Raw genomic sequence first — 19463 nt, forward strand, 5'->3', positions numbered from 1 at the left:
TTCCGGAGCATGGTGGTCCGTGGTTCAGTTCATCAAACTCGCAACCTTATTGTCCCCTGTGGCCGATCTTAGTGGTTATCTCCGAAATTGTCCGATGGCAGCCGAGTTTCGATGAGGGAGAAAAGAGCCACTTTCAAAGTTGAATGCCTTTGTGGCTTGGTGGATAAGCTTTGTTCTTGGTTCTCGGGTATAGGATAATAGACTGTACGAGAGAAGTGTGATTTTATTTCAAAGACAATAACGTGGGCATACGTAATGGAAGCATAATTGATCAATTAACGATATTGTCCCAACGTTCACTGGTGGGAGGGTCGATGGGTCGAAGAACGTGTCTTGGTCGAGAATCAGTATCACTGTTCCAAACCATTTTAGGAACATCTTCCGGTGGAATTGTTCTTCCAACATCATGGAAATAGTAATTCCGCTGGAATGCTAGGTAGGGTCCTGTGGAGCACGCGAGGGAACATAATAATCCTTCAGGCTCCAGGATCTTCCGGAAAATAGTGGAGTCGCCTGACACTCGGGGAAGTCGAAGTTTGGTTCTGGGATAGTACTTCCCCGAACAGCATAGATAAGCGCATGCCCCTTTTCTGGTGGCTTGTGCGCTCTTTGTTCTGTCCCCTCCTGATACTGTTTTGGGTTGGAGATGGACACCCTTTTCGCCGAAATTATGGTACGTAGTTAGATTAGATCGACTTGGTTAGTAATCAGTCTTCCAAATCGTGAAACCCTATTTGAGTGTCGCGTTGTGGCCTGCGATAATCTCGTACGGATAGTCTCCGTCGGGCGAAGGGCGAGTCAGTAGTATATGATTCGCGCGGCGGAGAACCATTTCTGGAAGATTAGAATCTATCATATGCGAAGGTAACCCGGAGCATGTGAGCTATAAACGAGATCCTATACTCTTTACAGCGTGTGCCCTAATATTGCAGTGTCGGCGGAGGACTTTCGGACCCGAAAGCATGACCGCCCGCGGGATGGCATAGGCGATCAACGCCTTTGGCAGAAGAAGGGACCTTGGTTTGTGAAAGATGACCACAGCCAAGGGTGGCTGGCTGATGGAGTCTTAACCTTAGTTGATCCATATTTCTGGGATCTGACTGAGTTGACCATCAAGGTCGTGCCATATTACGGCACGGCGGAGTTCACGATACCACAAGTTGGGTGTGCATGGGCCCAGATGTGGCCATCTGCCGACGAATGCAAATACCGTCGATCGTGGCATAGTGGGAAATAACAGGAGAGACTATAGAGGAATGAACTGACCCTGACGCAATGATTGCCAAATGACTTTACTATTGGCTAACGAAGCAGGAGTTCCACGGATTAGGTCAAAGTTAGCGACGCTCACCGAAGCCTTGATGGTCAGCAACGGGCCGCAGGATCAGCAGTCCTCCGTACCGTCGCAAGTGACAACGTCTTGATTGTTAATATTCGAATCTCGCCCACGTTCTCAGGGACCGCCTGGATAATTAAAGTTACAAAGCCTCTGACATACGTATCGCATAGTTGAATTTTATTCATTTATCGTCCCACTTCATTTGTATGAAAAGTGAAACAATCCATGCTATGCCCAAAGGGTTCGGGATCTGGTCGATCCTCAGTTTGAGCCATTGAACGAAAGCCGGTGCCGGTGGGAGCCCCCGACGGTACCAAGGACGGATGACTGTCGAACTGCATGATAGAGTTGAGAGCTCGCTCTTGGCATTTCAGGTTGAACAGTAAATCACTAGGAGGCAACCGGAGCAAAACTCCCTCGCGTAGGTGTGGTACCGCGGAACCCGCCCAATGTAACCGCGGCTTCTGTGCAAGATGTTCTCGAATGCCGCTAGATCTCATTCAGCATAGACTAGATAGTAGACAGGTAGGACACGATCGTTTGTAAACGTTTCAAAATTGCATGGATGCCTATAGCCAGCCCTTCGGTCACGGATAATTTTCATCCATATAGTTTGTTATTCAGAGCGTGGGACTAAGGCGGGCGATTTCGACTGCAGCCAGGGACCCGGTCACATATTACAGCAAGATTGTGTGCGTCGATCAGAGTTTTGACTGCAAGAGATATTGCCATCTTTTCCCAATTCGAAATGTACTAACAGGGATAAATGCCATTGTTCAGTCGTAACGATCAAGACAAAGCCACGCGGGAGGCGGGTCGAGGAATTCTCGAATGAAATGGCACGAGGTGACAACTCGTTTTAGTAAAGTGGATGAATCCAGTACTTGGCGCTAGTTATAGCCAGCGTTAGTTCGCTTCTCGGCGTGAATCCTTTTGAGACCACACCCTCGGCCTCTCCTCATGACCATGATCGCTACTGGTCAGGGGAAACCAAATCCTTAGCTTTGGGACGATCACCAAATTATAGGCCAGCAGCACTATCGGTTGGAATCGTGGCAAGTGGATCCTGTGGGGAACCGAGAAACAGTGGCCCAGACTATTCAGTCCCAAATGAAGTCACAGAACCAGAGTAACTGGTCGTTCCATTGGGCAGACACGATGAGGTATTTTTTTCCACCTGCAGATGAAAGGTTATTTCGCACACTAACACTGGGGACAGTGGCCTGCAGCTAACGACTACAGTGACCGCGGGATTGGGAATCATAAAGAGCAGCAGTACTAGGGAACAATATGATCAACCACTAGGGTCGATCAGCAGTCGTGGGAGATTTTTGGACCAAAGACTTTCTGGGCGGAGGGAGCATCCACCACACACCACAGTATGACCACACCACCGACACACAGACATTTTGGTAGCATTTCATTTTACTCCGCTTTCGAGTCGTGGGGTGGGTTTTAGAATTCGAATGGTGTGGATGATCCATCTGCATGTGAGAAATTGAGACAAGAGGGGGTTGTGTTGAGGTTGAAGGAGAAGGGAAGAACGAGGATAAATTGCATATTTCGGACCCCAAGTCTCAAGAGAGTCCAAGAGTGGGAAATTTGAAGCGTTGAGGAGTAAGAAGAAATGTGACTTCTTTTTTTCTTCTAAATTCTCACCTCCAGGATTTTCGGTTGCCCGCACATCCAAACGGGGGTCAAACCAATCAAACGCTGCGAAAGACCCACTAGAACCAATGATTGAGTCTCTTCGCCTGTTTTTGGAAGGTTCCAATGAGTTCCCAATTTAATTAAATTGCAATTTAAAGGTAATTTTGAAAAAGAGTCTGTGACGAAAGTTAACTTTTCATTTTGCCTCTTTTAACTACGACTTCGACTACTACGAACTATTCTTATCATCATCATCACACCTGCTATCCTCAGACTCACTCTCGTTTCGTCCCATTCTTCCTCCGACATATCTACGTCCCACTTCCTCGCCTCTCCCCCAATGTTCTTCCCCTCAATGAGGTGTTAATTCTTATTCCTTATCGTCTGGCTATCCCTCGCTCAGGCTGGACCTAATTCTCTCCTTCGCCTTTATGTCTCAACCCCAAGGTTTCTCCTATACCAATCCCATCTCACCTCATGGAGATCCAAACGGTAGTCTGCGCACAGGCAAAGCCTCCTTCAGCAACCCCGCAATCCGCGCCCGCACCTGAGAAAAGGAAGCGGGTTCGCCGATGGCATCACCGGGGGTTTACCGGCTGCTCGACATGTCGTCGACGTCATGTTCGCTGCGACGAGGCTTCCCCGTCGTGCAAGAATTGTACTCGCTTGGGTCTCGAATGTGATGGCACACAAGGACGGATGACCTTCAAGGTCTATGGCCCCCCTCAAGCGCCGGAATCTTCGTCCTCACCACCAAAGAAACGAGAGGCAAAGAAGCCTATCTCGCATGTCCTGGATCCCACCGATGGCAATAAATTGATCAAAATTGAACCCGGCGAAGAGGATGAATCTTACGATGCGCTAGTAGTATCGCCGACCACCATCGCCGAGTCGAAACCAATGAAATATCGATTCCAGGAGCCTATTTCGCCAGCCGTCTTCATGTCGTCTTCATTAGATTGCGTGGACGGTCGCTATTATACTCATTTTATCGACAGTGTGGCAACCTTGCTACTGATCTATGATAACTCAATCAACATCAACCCATACAGACGATATTTCCCCGAATTGGCCCGGTCATCGCCAACTATGGCCAACGCGATGCAGGCACTGGGAGCATTACATCTCGCAAACACTTCTAGAGGTCAACAACGGAATCTACACTTTCAACGGGCCATGGGCAAATATGGAGAGGTGGTCAAGTCTTTCCGCACCCGATATACGCAGCCCGACCAGAACCTGCAGTTAACGGACCTCGCCACTTGTTTACTACTCTCTCTTTTCGAAGTAAGTCGCTTCTTAATTTTTGTCGCCCGGGCACCTGCAAATCTTATTTCAAGGTGCACAGGCCTATGACGTTCTGAACAAAAGCTGACTTGGCTAGATGATGGACTCCCAAAACCATAACTGGAACATTCATCTGAAAGGTGCTCGTGAGATATATCGTCTACTCTTCCTCCCGAATAGTGACCCGGCCAAAGAGGCGCAACGCCAAGCCGAAATGAACCACCCACTTCGACACTTTCTCGTTTCTCTTCTTTCTTACCTTGATGTCGCAGGCGCTTGTGCTACTAGCGAAGGGACTGTAGTTGAGGGCAGCTACTGGAGAACGCATGGTGGCGGCTGGGAATATAACCTGGGTATCCCAAGTTTGTCGACCGATACATCCGCTGAGAATCCCCTTCTGGTGGAACTTCGCCAGTGTTGGTCAGTGATGATGGAGATTCAAGCAGCCATCAGTTCTTTCGGGAAGGCAAAAAGCGAGGGGCAGATGCCCCCTGAACAGCAAGACTTGTTGTACCAGGATCTGATGGGACGCCTAGTCCAGTGGCGGCTCAATGCTCCCAAGTGCATCCAAGAAGTTGGCGAACTAGATGACGAGAGCTTAAAGCAATATCCCTACCCAGAGGTCTTGGAATATGCGGGCTGTATCGAGTCGTACGAAAAGGCGACCGTTCTCTACTTGCACAAGGTCGCAGCAGCGGACCGCCCTGATCGTGTTCCCCAAAGAGCCCTTTTAGACATGCTTGCATCGCGAATTTTAAACCTCATTGAGAAACTTGCCAAAGATGTTGGCCAGCTAGCAGTTCTATGGCCTCTGTTTACCGCAGGGCGCGAGACTCGTAATGAGCGCGAGCAGAAATTCGTGCGGGAAACCATGATTAACCTACAACGGTTTGGATTCAAGGTACGACACAACGATTCTCCAATACTTGTGACGTGAATACTAATCCTTTTTTCACAGAACGTCGAAAAGGGCCTCGAAGAACTGGAGAAGGCATGGTTCAAGCAACGCGCATTCCCTGAAGGGTGGATAGACAGGATGGAGGACGTTCGGTCTTCGATTCTCCTTCCGTGATCTCGCATAAAGCACTCGATACGACTACCCAGGCTTTGACCCATCTGGGGCAGTCTGAGCACTAGCTACAGAAGACGATTGTATCGTCTACTACCCATACAACCTCCCTCTCATGATTGAGGGTACCATCTTCGCAATCTTTGGTTTTCATTAGCGACGGTCGGGGATCTGCGTTCTGATTAATTGATAAATGTGGCGTTAGGGCGCGGACAGCCATCAAACGGGGCCGGACCCTATGATTCTGATTCGTGGAAATACTAATAATGTTGGGATCATCCTGCGAGGCTACTCGCTACTGGATATCTAGCCCTGCCCATCTGCAGGAACCTCCAACATGAAATTACATTAAAGCTGGAACATACGGTGTATAGACTGAGGCGTTTTCATGAACAAAAATAGACATAGATGACACAGTGATTGATCGACCAAATATTGGCATATCTCATGAAAATAAAAAAGAACTAGTGTGCAAACCACGATACTAGCATGATTATGCGGAATGCCATGATCTATAACAAAGACATCAACGCTATAATATACACTCTAAACATCCACCCAAGTCTATCCCTGGCCCCTTTTTGAATTTATTAATACCACCCACCGAGTACTAGGTACCGGACACTCCTGTCCCTTTACAGAATAACTCAGATCATAGCCGGGGAGTACTGGTTCCCTGATCTTCACCGGAAGGCCGCTCCACCTCCTCCACAGTCGCCTGGGCGCCTTTGCTATCGATGAAATGCGAGATGCGGTTCCGAGGCAACCACGCCTCCTCCGGCATAGCAAAGTACGAAATAAGCGCAAAAATAGTAACACCAGCCATTATAATGGGAGCATCTACAGACAAAAAGTTAGTCAAACCATTCACAACCACCCCCACAACTCAAACAATACAACAGAGACCAAAACGAAAACGAAAGGAACATACAATTCAAATTCGCCCCGGTAACGGGAAACGCATACGGCGAAAAGAGAACGGCAACAACCCACCCGTTCCAGAACACGCCGATGAACTGGAACGGCTTGCTCCACTTCCCGAGGCTCCATTGGGGCTTGGGAAAGCGCTTCGGGGTGCAGATGAGACGGGCGAGACAGATGAGGCCGTAGGCTGCTGCGCTGGGGACACCGGCTGCGGAGACGAGAGATGTGAATGCCACATCGGAGGGGAGGAGCGTGCAGGTGACCAGGGCTGCTACGGCCCAGACGACGATCACGGCGTTGCGGGGCTGGCCGTTGTGGACTTTAGAGACCCATGATGAGAAGGGGAGCACGCCGTCGCGGGCTACGGCGAAGACGAGACGCGAGGCGGCTACGATTGCGATTGCGGTGTTCTTGTTTTGGGTTTGGTTAGTTGGGCTGTGATGGATGGAGTAGGAGAGGGTTAGACTTACGAGCCACAGGGCGACAATGCAAATGACGTTCATGAAGATGTGGCCACCTCTGCCGAGGACAACGGCGTAGAGGGGGACGAATGGTTGCGGGGAGCCGAACGAGAAGAGGGTGTCTGGGTCGGGCTGTGGGGTGTCTTAGCTAAGTGGGATTTCAATGTGTTTGGCTGAGTCGCTGGACTTACCGCGCAGAAGAGGAATAGGATGATGGTGGCCAGTCCTCCAATTCCGCTCACTACTGTGCTCCAGAAGATGCCTCGCGCGGCAGTTATGGAGGCGTTTTTGGTCTCCTCAGCGACGTGGCCGGATGCGTCGAATCCGATCAGGATACCTGCTGTCGCGAGATAGGACAAACACCAGTTCCAGCCTGGCGGGGCGCCGGTGCCGTTGTAGGTCGACATGAAAGCTTCTTCAGCGGTTCGGAAACCCCAGGTGTTGTGTGCTCCGATGGGAAGCCAGATGATGTTCAGAATGAAATCGAGCAGCACGACCATAGATGAGAACCAGAACACATAGCGAAAGTATTTGGCTACTGGGTGTGAGTGATATCTATATCAAGAGGGAAATTTGCATTAGGGGTCTGAGCATACGCGGCATGAAGTTCAAGATGGCAGCCAGTGCTAGCAGGATCTCTGTGCAGATCCATTGCACCGCACGGAACTTGACGCTCGATGTGTCCGTGGGGAAGTCGACGTTGAAGACCGTCAGCTCCTGGAAGACTAGTTAGCACGCTTATTCTGGGTTCAGCTGGAGTGGACGAATATTAATTATCAAAACTCACCGAGAGCATGTAGTTCACAGCCGCTTGGGTGTTGCTGGCACAGAATGTCGTCCATGCGGTAGTACTCCACCATGCGACGATAAAGCCAAGGAGGCGGCCAAATCGAGGACCACCGGCTTCAGCAGCCCACAGATAAATCGAACCTGCAGATGGAGAGGCAGAGCATACCTCCGCAATGACCGCAGCCGTGATATATGTGAAGACCATAGTAACTAGATAACTCGTCCTTAATTTGGGTGAGTGACCGGTACCATACAGAAATACCATCAGCCTTACCAGTAGGCCAAGTTACCACCAGCCGCAATACCGGTACTGAAAGTAACACGCACACCACCGACGAAGTAAAGAGCAGCTGATAAGTTCATTAGCCATCGGAATATTTTGTATAGGGTTTTCTTGACTTACCGAACGTGGTCGCAAAGTTCTCGAATAATGTATATGTTCTATGAAGGACCTACAATTATGAGGTCATGCTTACAGCTTATATGGAATTTCTCCAGACTTACTGGCTTGTAGCCCATTGTCCTCTGGTGATACAGTTAGTAATTGCCAGAGCGATATCATGATAGTGATCTTCTATGCACTGGGAAATGCAAACATAGGAGATTTAAAAGAATCTTCAACACGCACCAGAAGGGCTGCATCATCCTGCGACTCTGTTTGGCTTCGGACTTCCTCGTTGACGATTGGATGCGCATCCTGGTCAACAAGGAGATCGGCTTGCTGCTGAGCGGGCGCCATGGCAGCAGTATCGCAGGGCCAGTAACTGCTGACTATCTTATTTCAGAAAGCGCGCAGAATCCGCGACACAAATGAATAAGAGGAGGAAAAAAGAAGAAGAGAAAAAAAAAAAGGTTTATTGTGACCTGCCAATGATTGAGTTTTACAGAAAAAAATGTCAGGAACCTGTTGACCCCACCGTGGGAGCGGAAAAGACACGAGAAGGTTAAAAAAAAAAAAAAAAAAAAAAGCGCTAAGGCGAACTAGAAAGATGGCGACAATTCCCGGTTGTCTTCGGCCCAAGTCCCTCTAAAATGACAGGGATTCTTGCGAGTGCAGCAGCAGCGCTTGGTGATCTTTAACCGAAGTTGAGATCTCTGAGGCCGATCGGAGATGACTGCTCCGCAAGACTTGATATTTAGGAAGCCTGAGGGTCAAACAAGCTGGAGCTCAATTTCCTTTTTTTCCCACTCTCAGGAAGCCAAGGCATGAAAATGCCAATCAGAGTAGTTGTGTGGATGGACTCGAGGCCAGTGGGTCTCGAACTGTACCTTACTTCAAAGAACCTTAAGAGAGGTTACCGCGCCATGACCGGCCCATTCATGTAGGGCTCGAATGAGAAGCTAATGGCCTGATGTTGTTCTTTTTTCACCGGTGTCTGAAATGGTGGAATGTACAAACTAGGTCCTACTTTTTAAGTGTCAGCATATATCTATGTAGTCTGATCAATGTGCAGGCGACAGTCAAACCGGATGTCGGCCTTCATCGCATCATCTCTGCCCCACCACTGGTGGAGTCGAGCCACTGTCGTAAGAAAATCCGTGCGATGCCGCCAAAAAGCCGTTTCTGTGGTCTGGTCACTGTTACTCTTTAGGTTGTTTGTTGAGACAAACAAAGATGAGAGCAGTTTTCTTATAGTCGTATAGGTATGTATTGAGATCAACCGCAGCCTTGAACAAACAGGTGTGTCACGTTGTCGCACGTGACTCTCATCCTAAAAACATGGCATAGTAGTCTCCAATCATCACTGGAGAGATATATATATACATTCACCAAGCGCGACCGTGAGGTGATTGTTTAGTTGATGCCAGTTCAAGCCTCTCTCTCGTGTCTCGCGGCATTTGAGCTATACTCCATTGGTTCCATATTGTAAATTGCTGCCATGTCTCAGACCCCTATCAGGGAAAAACTCTTAGCAATAGCTTTTTATAAAATCTATCGCACAACATATACCGGGTGGTGAGACCGATGGAACCAAACGGTTGTCAGATCTTGATTCAAAGAGGACAAGAACCCTTGTCGATTACCAAGTGGACTGACAGTTTTTGTTGACCCGGAGATTATATATTTTTCATGCAGAACTTCACGCGGGAGGCGCCGTACAACCCTTGAAACCGCCCAGGATACCACATCAACATCTTCATCGCACATTGCAAAGTTTCTTGTGTTAATTCTAGAAGCTTAATGATATGCATGACAGGGGCTCTAAATTTAAATAGATACCTGAGTTGTATGATGGATATTGTCGTATCTTGGATAACAGAGAACTATGGAGGAAAAAAAATATTAAAAAAATAAAAAAAAAAAAAAAAACAGTAAAAGCAAAAAAGCCGAATAGGATAAGATAGAATAAGATGAGACAAAATACTCATCAGGAGAGTTAGAAAAGATGAAGATATCTACTAAAACAATGAGGTCAATCTAGTTGAGGTGGGTTGCAGAATCAGAATGAAAGGTAAAGCCGCAGGTTTCACGGCGCCATTTGTTTTCATTTTGTTTTATGTTATTTTAAAAGCAGGAAGAGATGTTGTATGACTTCAATTCCTGCGAGATAACAAGGAAATCATCACGAGACTTGTGCGTGACCAACCGGGCGGACAGATAGCATGACAGGTGACTTAAGTAGCAGCAAGTAATTGATCTCCCTGGTGGAGAAATATTGAAACGCTGCCAAGAAGAACAGCATCTTTCTCCACGTTACGGCGCGCGGATCGACTTGCTTTCCCCGCGTTGGGTTCCCCTCAATGTCCACCCAATCTATTTTAGTTGCATGAGCCAATACCACCGTTTCCTTCTATCGAACCTATAGAGAAGCATGCCAATGCTCACGGTGACTCGGAGGAATGCTGGAAAACGTGATCACCGGCCCGGCTGCTGAAAGGGGGGAAAGCGCGTTCGTTTATGGACAACTCGGTCGATGCCTTGCCGAACTAGTAATTAATCCTTTCATTCATCACGTACTCACTTACTCGGCCCCTCTTATAGACGGGAGGGGGTGTATGCACCTCCTTTGTCTTCTTCCTTCTTCGAATTGCTTGACCTGATTTCCCTCTCGTGGCTTCATATCAAGGGTCTGATGCTCTACCCAAGATTAGCTGCCGACCCTGGGGTGGTACGAAGCTGGCCTCAACTGGAATGAGGTCTTTCCGCCTTTACTTCCATAACCCACTATACACTCTGTTTCGCCTTTACCAAGCATGAGTGTTTCCTTGACCCTGAGGTCGGCCTTGGGACCGTGTCGAGCGGCTTCCATCGCCCGCCCAGGGAAATCGCTTTTCGCCTTTCAACACTCCGGTGAGTGACATCTTTGCGAAGCAATGCCCCGTAGCAGTGTTTGCTAACACACTTCTCTGTTTGATAGTTATACAAAGCCGGACCCCTTATGTGCCATACCAGCGTAACGCCTACGAAAGACCCTCCGTCTCGCGATGGCCACAGGTCGCCAGGAGAAGTGCGAGCTCCTCTTCCTCTCCGTCGCCGGTTCCGGTCGTTCCATACTCCTCTCTGACAGTCGGTGTACCGCGGGAAACGTATCCAAATGAGCGTCGCGTCGCCATTACCCCTCAAAACGTTGCCTTGCTACTCAGAAAGGGCTTCTCACGTGTGTTGATTGAACGCGGCGCTGGAGAGGCAGCCGAGCTCCTGGATCAGGCCTACGAACAAGCCGGGGCCACTCTGGTCGATCGAGCGACAGTATGGTCACAGAGTAATATCATCTTGAAAGTCCGCGGTCCTCAACCGGGCGATGAAATTGAAGCTCTTCAACAAGGCAGCACAATCATCTCGTTTCTGTATCCTGCTCAGAACAAACAGCTGGTGGATCAACTTGCATCCCGCCGTGTGACCGCATTTGCAATGGACATGGTTCCTAGGATTTCCCGTGCTCAGACTTTCGATGCCCTTAGGTGCGTAGCGTAAGAGGTTTCGATAATGACCACTCGCTGACCGTGTGGGGTAACTCATAGTTCCATGGCCAACATTGCTGGGTATAAAGCTATTCTCGAGGCGTCAAATCAATTCGGTCGCTTCTTGACGGGCCAAGTAACTGCTGCTGGGTAGGTATCCTGCTGGTCCTGTTGGGGTAGCCTCGCTAACGGTAATTTTATGCAGAAAGGTTATTATACTTGACCAACTTATAGTTTTAGTACTAATGGAAATGGATCCAGATCCCCCCTAGTAAAGTCCTAGTCATTGGAGCTGGCGTGGCTGGTTTGAGTGCCATTGCCTCGGTAGGTTCATTGTTATTCTTGAAACAACCCCTGTGCCAACATTGCAACTCTAGGCTCGTCGTCTAGGCGCGATCGTTCGTGGATTTGATACTCGCCCAGCCGTCCGTGAACAAGTCCAATCCTTAGGTGCGGAATTCATTGAAGTAGACATACAAGAAGACGGCGCTGGCCAGGGCGGATATGCCAAAGAAATGTCCAAGGAGTTTATCGAAGCCGAGATGAAGCTCTTCATGGAACAATGTCGTGAAGTAGACATCATCGTGACCACTGCTTTGATTCCCGGAAAGCCCGCGCCGAAGCTTATTACCAAAGAGGTACGTACTTCGGTATTATTAACGGCCGAAGGAGTATGTACTCACATTGATTAAGATGGTCGCCGCTATGAAACCTGGCTCTGTCATTGTCGACCTTGCAGCAGAGGCTGGTGGCAACTGTGAAGCAACTGTCCCCGGACAATTGACCAAGTATCACGATGTCACTGTAATTGGTTGGTTCGGACTTTGAGCAGTATAAATTCATATCTGATGCTAACTTGCTAAGGATATACTGATCTACCATCGCGACTACCTACTCAGTCATCTACTCTCTATTCCAACAACATCACAAAGTACCTTCTATCCATGGCACCCCAGGAAAAGTCGTTCGGTGTTGATTTATCCGACGAGGTTGTCCGCGGCTCAATCGTCACACTCAATGGAGAAATACTCCCTCCGGCACCACGACCAGCTCCGCCACCCACGCCGAAAGTAGAAGCAGCAGCTCCAGCAAAGGAACAAACGGAACTGGCACTGACGCCTTGGCAAAAGGCAACACGTGATGTGGCGACTGTCACCGCTGGCATGGGAACTACTCTGGCATTAGGAAAAGCAACTGGCCCTATCTTTATGGGCAACATGCTGACTTTCGGGCTTGCTGGCCTTGTTGGCTACCGTGCCGTGTGGGGAGTCGCGCCTGCCCTTCATTCTCCGCTCATGAGTGTCACAAACGCAATTTCGGGTGAGTCGAGCTTCTTCATAGTCATTTGTATCGATACTAATGAGCCGGCATTAGGTATGGTTGGTATTGGTGGCTTCTTCATCATGGGCGGAGGTTATCTGCCTAGCACAATCCCAGAGTTCCTTGGAGCCGTCTCGGTGCTTTTAGCATTTGTCAATGTATCTGGAGGATTTGTGGTGACAAAGCGCATGCTAGACATGTTTAAGCGTTGGTGCTTCTGCTTCCAGAGCAAAATGCTAGCTGCTTATAATTTATAGGTCCCACTGATCCACCTGAATACCCGTGGCTGTATGCAATACCAGCTCTTCTATTTGGCGGGGGATTTGTTGCTGCGGCTAGTACGGGCATGGCCGGGTTGGTACAAGCCGGATATCTGATTAGTAGTGTCCTCTGCATTGGTGAGTGGATTGATGCAACGTACTTACCGTCCAACTTCTGAACAACATATAGGGTCAATCTCTGGCCTAGCATCGCAGCAAACTGCCAGACGAGGGAACATACTTGGAATTCTGGGTGTAGCGTCCGGAATACTCGCATCTCTCGCAGCTGTAGGATTTTCATCTGAAGTGTTAGCTCAGTTCGGCGCTGTCGCCGGTGTCGGATCTGTAGTCGGTAAGTGTTATCTATCATTGGTTGTTAAAAGGGGAATCATCTCACACCTATCTAGGAGCATTGATAGGTCGCCGTATTACACCTACCGGACTTCCCCAAACAGTTGCGGCATTGCATTCCGTCGTTGGATTGGCAGCGGTGCTCACAAGTATCGGAAGTGTGCTTACTGATGTTGCAGACATTTCAACGCTGCACATGGTCACAGCATACCTTGGCGTTCTGATAGGTACGTCCCCTTGAATGATGCATGACTTACCAGATCCTGATAATAGCAGGCGGCGTCACATTTACCGGGTCCATTGTAGCGTTCCTGAAGCTAGCAGGCCGCATGTCATCAAGGCCTACTATTCTTCCTGGGCGACATGTGATAAACTCCACACTGCTAGGCACCAATTTGGCCACGATGAGTGCATTTATTTCCATGGCCCCAGGCTCCCCTGTCATTGCGGCTACGTGTCTCGGTGCAAACACCGCACTCAGCTTTCTGAAGGGTTACACGACAACCGCTGCCATTGGCGGGGCAGATATGCGTATGTCTTCTCATTCCCTCGGATGGAAACTTGTTAACCTTTCATAGCTGTTGTCATCACCGTCCTAAATGCGTACTCTGGCTTTGCCCTGGTAGCGGAGGGTTTTATGCTCAACAATCCGCTTCTGACGAGCATAGGGTCTTTGATCGGCGTAAGCGGTTCTATTCTGTCATACATTATGGTAGGTATTTTTGAACCTTTTATCTTTCACAGCTGATTTAACTTGCCATAGTGCGTCGCTATGAATCGATCTCTCACCAATGTGCTTTTCGGTGGGATTGCAGCTCCCCAAGAAGCAAAGAAAATCGAGGGTCAAGTTACACAAATCTCTATTGATGACACGGTAGACGCACTTGCAAACGCAGAGAACGTCATTATTGTATGCATATTACTCTTTAGCTCTCGTATAGCAACTGACAGGCTGTAGGTCGTTGGGTATGGCATGGCGGTGGCAAAAGCACAGTACGCGATTTCTGAGATCACACGTATGTTACGCGCGAAAGGGGTCAATGTCCGCTTTGCAATTCACCCGGTTGCTGGACGAATGCCTGGACAGTGTAATGTACTACTCGCGGAGGCCTCGGTGCCCTACGACAGTAAGTATCTCTTGTCTTAGGTTAGTGCACGTGACTGAAACAGAGAAGTTGTGCTCGAAATGGACGAAATCAATGACGATTTTGCCAAAACGGACGTCACTCTTGTCATTGGTGCAAATGATACAGTCAATCCCATTGCATTGGAGCCCGACTCCCCAATCTCGGGTATGCCTGTGTTGCACGCGTGGAAGAGCAAGGAAGTGATTGTGATGAAGCGAGGCATGTCTAGTGGATATGGTGAGTGTTACATCTGTGCGATGCAGTAATGTTATTAAACTGATTGGCGCCTGCAGCTGATGTGCCCAACCCGATGTTCTACATGCCTGGCACAAGGATGCTTTTCGGGGATGCGAAGAGCTCATGTGACGGTAAGTATCGCGGATCTCACTGAAATGATATTTCTAACGCAACTTAGCTATCAAAGCCAACCTTGAAGCTCGTAAATAGAGTGCGGTCAATGTATCTGTGCTTCATACTCTTATGATATATGTGTTTATTTGTTAGACTGTATCCACATTTTATGAATGTGTTCATGCTGCTGTTCTTCCATAACCCGACCTTTAGTATGAACGAATCCACCAGTAAATGCTGTCATAAATGTTACCAAGTTTCGAGCTCTCGATATGTTCACAATATGTTTAGAAGTAAAGCTACAGGTCTAGAAACAGGGAATATTTAAGCGCCGTTTGGATGCTGCGCCGGTGTTGTTTTGAGGTATCTTCGAACACAATTCCGCAACTACTAGCCAACAAGATTCCTAGATAAATGCTTGGAACACCCATATTCTATACATAGGGCGCGCCAGACCGATGCAACAGGATCTAACTCTAAGTATGTCACAGCATCTTACACTGTAGACTCCGATTCCTGGCCAGAAGTAGCTTTCTCGATAAGACTCTTTATCTCATGGTAGCCGTAGGCCTCTGCAAGGCATTCAAGTGTCATCGCCGTCAAGGTCTCATAATTAACCTCCGCGCCATTATCTATTAGAAGCCGACACATTGCTCCATTACCATTTGCAGCAGCCACTAACAGCGGTGTCACCGGAATGGATAGCGTGTAACTGTAGTCGACACCCTTCCTTCGTGATAATTTGCCCAATTTCTCATATACCGAAGGATGCTCGTGAGATACAAGCTTACTCAGAGAGTTGATGTCGGCGCCATTGTTAATTAGCAGCTTGGCCATATCTTCATAACCTCGTCTTGCAGCCGCAAAGAGAGGCGTCTCTCCAAGCCAGCTATCGGCGTTGACTTGGGCTCCATGTTCAATCAATAGTCGAGCTCCTGCTATGTTATTACTCCTTGCCGCGTTGGTCAGCGCATTCAAACCACAGGAGTCTTTCTTATCGACCTTGGCGCCATGTTTAAGAAGAACTTTAGCGGTTTCCCAATGCTGTTTCTCCACCGCATCTGAGAGAAGTGTGTTCCCGTTTCTATTTTGATGGCGGACATTCGCACCATGTTGGATAAGGAGCTCGACAATCTCTGGATACCCATGACTTACGGCAACTGCAAGTGGGGTATCTGCTAGGTTGGACTTGGGGAGCCTGGGATTTGCTCCACGCGTGAGAAGCAACCTGACTGTACTGAGTCGCCCGGCCTCAGCGGCTAGGCAGATGGGAGTCTTCTCGTATTTCGGGCTCCAGTCGATAGGGGCACCGTGATCAAGCAACAGCTGAACTATCACATCATGTCCAGCAGATGCTGCTTTCATCAGAGCTGTCTCATTTTTGATAATGGAGCCCGGAGAAGGGTACAGGTGGTTGATGTCGGCCCCATGCGCAAGAAGTATGCGGACTAACTCTTCGTTGCCGTTTCCTGTTGCTAACGATAGCGGGGTGTGGCAGGATAGGGTGCAGCGTTCGATATGTCCTCCATTTCTAAGTGAGCGGAGGGCTGCTTGAGGTACGCCGTGCTCCGCTGCCCACAGTAACGCACTGCCGTTATGTCGCAGGGCATTGTTTTGATAGAGATGGTCTGACAGTGAGTCATACAAAAAGGAATTGGTTTGGACGAATGCGCTAATGTCCTTGTCGTTTACAAGGTTTCGAATGATTAACAAAAGTAATTCTGTAGGTAAATCGAGCAGACTCATCCTATCATTCAGGTGGTCTTTCCAGATGAATCCCGAGAATTGAGATAGGGATATAAAACGGTCTGTGTTTACTCTTCAAAATTATATTGGCAGAAATACCGTGCCTGATCACCTGACGGCTAGTCCGAATTATTTATCAAAAGCTGCAAATTTGGGGGTTCTGGGTTGAGAGTCGAGACTCTATAACTGGCCGGCGGACGGTAAGACAATTTAAGCGACTAAATCAGGGTAATGTAGGGCAGCAAGCAGAGTGTGAGTCAAAGCGTGAGTCAGAGCGTGAGAAGCTGGCTATTGCTAACAAAATCAATCTCGAAGACTTTCAACGCTTTTGCTCGAGCCAAGAAGTTATTCCCTCCCAGTGCATTGGGGGCGCGTTTATGTTCCCTTTTTGCTTCTGCTGTTGCTTCAGGACAATCGTACAACCCAGCTCTATGTGCATACAGCCTTATGAAATGCATATCGGTGGTTAATCACGTGGATTGGCGCCATTTACCACCAGCCAAGACCTCAGCACATCCATCACCCTTACAAGGGATGTTCATCACAAGTACCTGTTACTCCCAGCGAGTAATTCATCATGAGAGCCTTCCGCCAGATAGGACACCGGCTCTTCCGTCAAGCATCCTCTCCTCATTATGACCATATCTTTCCCGGGCGTATACTAAGAGGATGTGAACCACTGCCCCCATGGCAGCTGGTTGTTCGCAACATGATCGCTTTCTGCCATATGTACGAGATACAGGAAGCATTCTCTTAGGGATACCCTATCCTCATAGTTCCCATCATCCACCTGTTCCCATTCAGTGCAGCTCATTATTGGCCTACTGTAGGCTATTCCCCACACTCCCCCTATCATCTCTTCTTTCAAGAAAATTGTCATATCATAGGTTGATATGAATCCGTACTTTAGATTCGCGGTAAACATGTACTCGACGGGTTGGCCTTGTTCCACAAGTCAGTGATATTGCCCACGATTCGCCCAGGTTTGTGCATACCAAGGAGCCGCCGCAGGTCATGGTCATCTCTGCATGCACTTTCGAGATTGTGCTGGTTGATCCACGGCGTTTTTAACTCCCCGACGGCACGGAGCAGATTATTGTGGTCCATAATGACCACATCGGGGACTTTCCTCTGATGCATCTGTCACTGGTTGCCTTATAGTCCCCGAAGCGTGTTCTTGATCCAGTCGCTGCGAGGATGGCTGTCATTGCCTGCGACAGCCTCTCGGTAAATCTACCTTGCACCCCCATCTCGTCCCCCACAACGAATTGCTCGATAGCTAACAAGGCCGGTTTTTTAATCGATCTAAAGCCCAGTACTGGCCCTCCGTTCCCAAGGCTCAATGCTACAAGATGCTGCCTGGCCTCTTTCTCAAAGTCGTTCCAAGGGACCAATGGCCCGATGTAGGTCTCGGGATGTAAGGCATGGGATTTAGTCTTGTTGATTCCGACATTTAGATCTGGCAGACACTCCTTAATGACCTGCTGGGCCCGTTTCGCAATTCCGCTTGGCATTCTGAAGATTGGTTTTGGCGTGGGTTTCCATACTTACTTTGGGTATCCGGATTTACTGCCTACTGCAGGGGGAATCAATTCACTGTTAGGGCTCTGCATCGCGCCCATAACCCGACGCGACATGCACACGCGTGTGTCCATTTTCATAATTGTGCTAGGGTAGTATTATTAGTATTAGTCACCCACTCGGATTCATTGTCACTTGACGTCGTAGTGATAAACTCTGGATTCCCCCGCTCTGCCTCATCCACGTCTTCTGTTCAACACCTACGCTCCACAAGATAGTTCTCCCTGCCATACAATCCCGCAAAATGTATGATGATGAGAAGGAGTTCTTTGTAGGCTGGGAGTCAAGGGTTATTGATCTACATGTCGACCATATTGCGAGTACTTGGGTGTTGGACGAGAAGCTGGCTGAACTCTATCACCAGCACACAGCTTACGAACATCATCTGCGTCCCAGAACAGCGGCCGCCTATGGTACTTTCAGCTGCCACGAGTTGCATGAGCCATCATCTGAAGCGATAATCAAGGTTTTCATGCAGTAAGTTATCGTTGCCCTTATCTACATAGAATGAGTCCTCACCATCTGCAAGACTCACGTACGAGGGGCTGGAGTACGCATCTCCGAATGAAAGAGCCCGTCTTGCCTCTCACATACTACCTAACTTTGGGGAATACCAACTCGAGGCTCTCAAGGGCCTTACCGAGAATGCATGTAGCTCTGCCCCAAAACTGCTACACATGGAGCAAAACGAACAGGATCACACGGGCCCAGTTCCGGGCGGTTTTCTCTTCTATCTCCTGATCCAACGCCCCCCGGGACAGTACCTGAACCATGAGATCTTCTGGGGCATGGCCGAACAAGATAGATGGACAATCCGACGCGCATTCAAGCAAGCCTGGTTGTGAGCTTTGATCCCCTTCCATCAACATTCGATATTTTCTAATAATAGCATCCTGATGCTAGGGATTGCGTGAGCTCAGGCTTCAAGCCGGCAATGTCAGCCATCGAGAATCTCATCTGGGATGCTGAAAAACGCAAGATGTGAGTGTAGTGCTTGGGATTATAATCCAGAAATACACTTTGTCGCCTGAAAAGCCCGCTAACATAGGACCTGTGTTCACTACGAGCAGCTACATCATGAACTTCGAGGACGCTGGTCGCTCGTATGAGAACCCTATCTGGTCTGTCTGGCGTGATACAGAATGGATTGCCTGGGGTCTAGCAAAGGTGCCGCGGAAATATAATTGGGGCCCCGATCAAACTTTCCACCCGGACATGTCACAGTGGACTCTCTGAGAAAGGGCAATGAAATTGTTGGCAGTCGACTACGGGCATTTTATTTCAGGATGTGGAACGGAATTTGAT

At 48.7% G+C, this 19463-nt stretch overlaps 7 protein-coding genes across 7 annotated transcripts; 5 read left to right on the forward strand and 2 right to left on the reverse strand.

The window, feature by feature from the left end:
- Positions 1–3466: 3466 nt before the first annotated feature.
- On the forward strand, positions 3467–5348 carry AO090102000477 (Zn(II)2Cys6 transcription factor; the record flags this gene model as incomplete). The annotated part of the gene is made up of 3 exons (XM_001822592.3): positions 3467–4276; positions 4374–5177; positions 5235–5348. 3 exons carry the CDS (start codon positions 3467–3469, stop codon positions 5346–5348), a joined length of 1728 nt encoding a protein of 575 aa, XP_001822644.1.
- Positions 5349–5997: 649 nt separating this feature from the next.
- On the reverse strand, positions 5998–8258 carry AO090102000476 (putative amino acid permease; the record flags this gene model as incomplete). The annotated part of the gene is made up of 10 exons (XM_001822591.1): positions 5998–6185; positions 6277–6679; positions 6740–6862; positions 6922–7265; positions 7327–7447; positions 7518–7743; positions 7794–7869; positions 7923–7971; positions 8024–8044; positions 8148–8258. 10 exons carry the CDS (start codon positions 8256–8258, stop codon positions 5998–6000), a joined length of 1662 nt encoding a protein of 553 aa, XP_001822643.1.
- A 2456-nt stretch (positions 8259–10714) lies between these two features.
- Positions 10715–11435, forward strand: AO090102000473 (uncharacterized protein; the record flags this gene model as incomplete). Its single annotated transcript, XM_023236800.1, has 2 exons — positions 10715–10811; positions 10879–11435. The coding sequence occupies 2 exons, from the start codon at positions 10715–10717 to the stop codon at positions 11433–11435; spliced, it is 654 nt and encodes a 217-aa protein (XP_023091837.1).
- Positions 11436–12366: 931 nt separating this feature from the next.
- AO090102000471 (uncharacterized protein) lies at positions 12367–12999 on the forward strand (the record flags this gene model as incomplete). The annotated part of the gene is made up of 2 exons (XM_023236801.1): positions 12367–12742; positions 12797–12999. The coding sequence occupies 2 exons, from the start codon at positions 12367–12369 to the stop codon at positions 12997–12999; spliced, it is 579 nt and encodes a 192-aa protein (XP_023091836.1).
- An 89-nt stretch (positions 13000–13088) lies between these two features.
- AO090102000470 (NAD(P)(+) transhydrogenase (Re/Si-specific) subunit beta) lies at positions 13089–14927 on the forward strand (the record flags this gene model as incomplete). Its single annotated transcript, XM_001822588.3, has 10 exons — positions 13089–13140; positions 13193–13354; positions 13410–13580; positions 13630–13884; positions 13932–14065; positions 14117–14263; positions 14312–14480; positions 14529–14717; positions 14774–14848; positions 14896–14927. 10 exons carry the CDS (start codon positions 13089–13091, stop codon positions 14925–14927), a joined length of 1386 nt encoding a protein of 461 aa, XP_001822640.3.
- Positions 14928–15326: 399 nt separating this feature from the next.
- On the reverse strand, positions 15327–16577 carry AO090102000469 (ankyrin repeat domain-containing protein; the record flags this gene model as incomplete). Its single annotated transcript, XM_001822587.1, has 1 exon — positions 15327–16577. The coding sequence occupies one exon, from the start codon at positions 16575–16577 to the stop codon at positions 15327–15329; it is 1251 nt and encodes a 416-aa protein (XP_001822639.1).
- Positions 16578–18402: 1825 nt separating this feature from the next.
- On the forward strand, positions 18403–19342 carry AO090102000468 (uncharacterized protein; the record flags this gene model as incomplete). The annotated part of the gene is made up of 4 exons (XM_023236802.1): positions 18403–18635; positions 18814–18999; positions 19062–19139; positions 19300–19342. 4 exons carry the CDS (start codon positions 18403–18405, stop codon positions 19340–19342), a joined length of 540 nt encoding a protein of 179 aa, XP_023091835.1.
- Positions 19343–19463: the final 121 nt, after the last annotated feature.

Source organism: Aspergillus oryzae, chromosome 4 (genome assembly GCF_000184455.2).
Source record: "Aspergillus oryzae RIB40 DNA, chromosome 4".
NCBI classification, from domain to species: Eukaryota; Fungi; Ascomycota; class Eurotiomycetes; order Eurotiales; family Aspergillaceae; genus Aspergillus; species Aspergillus oryzae.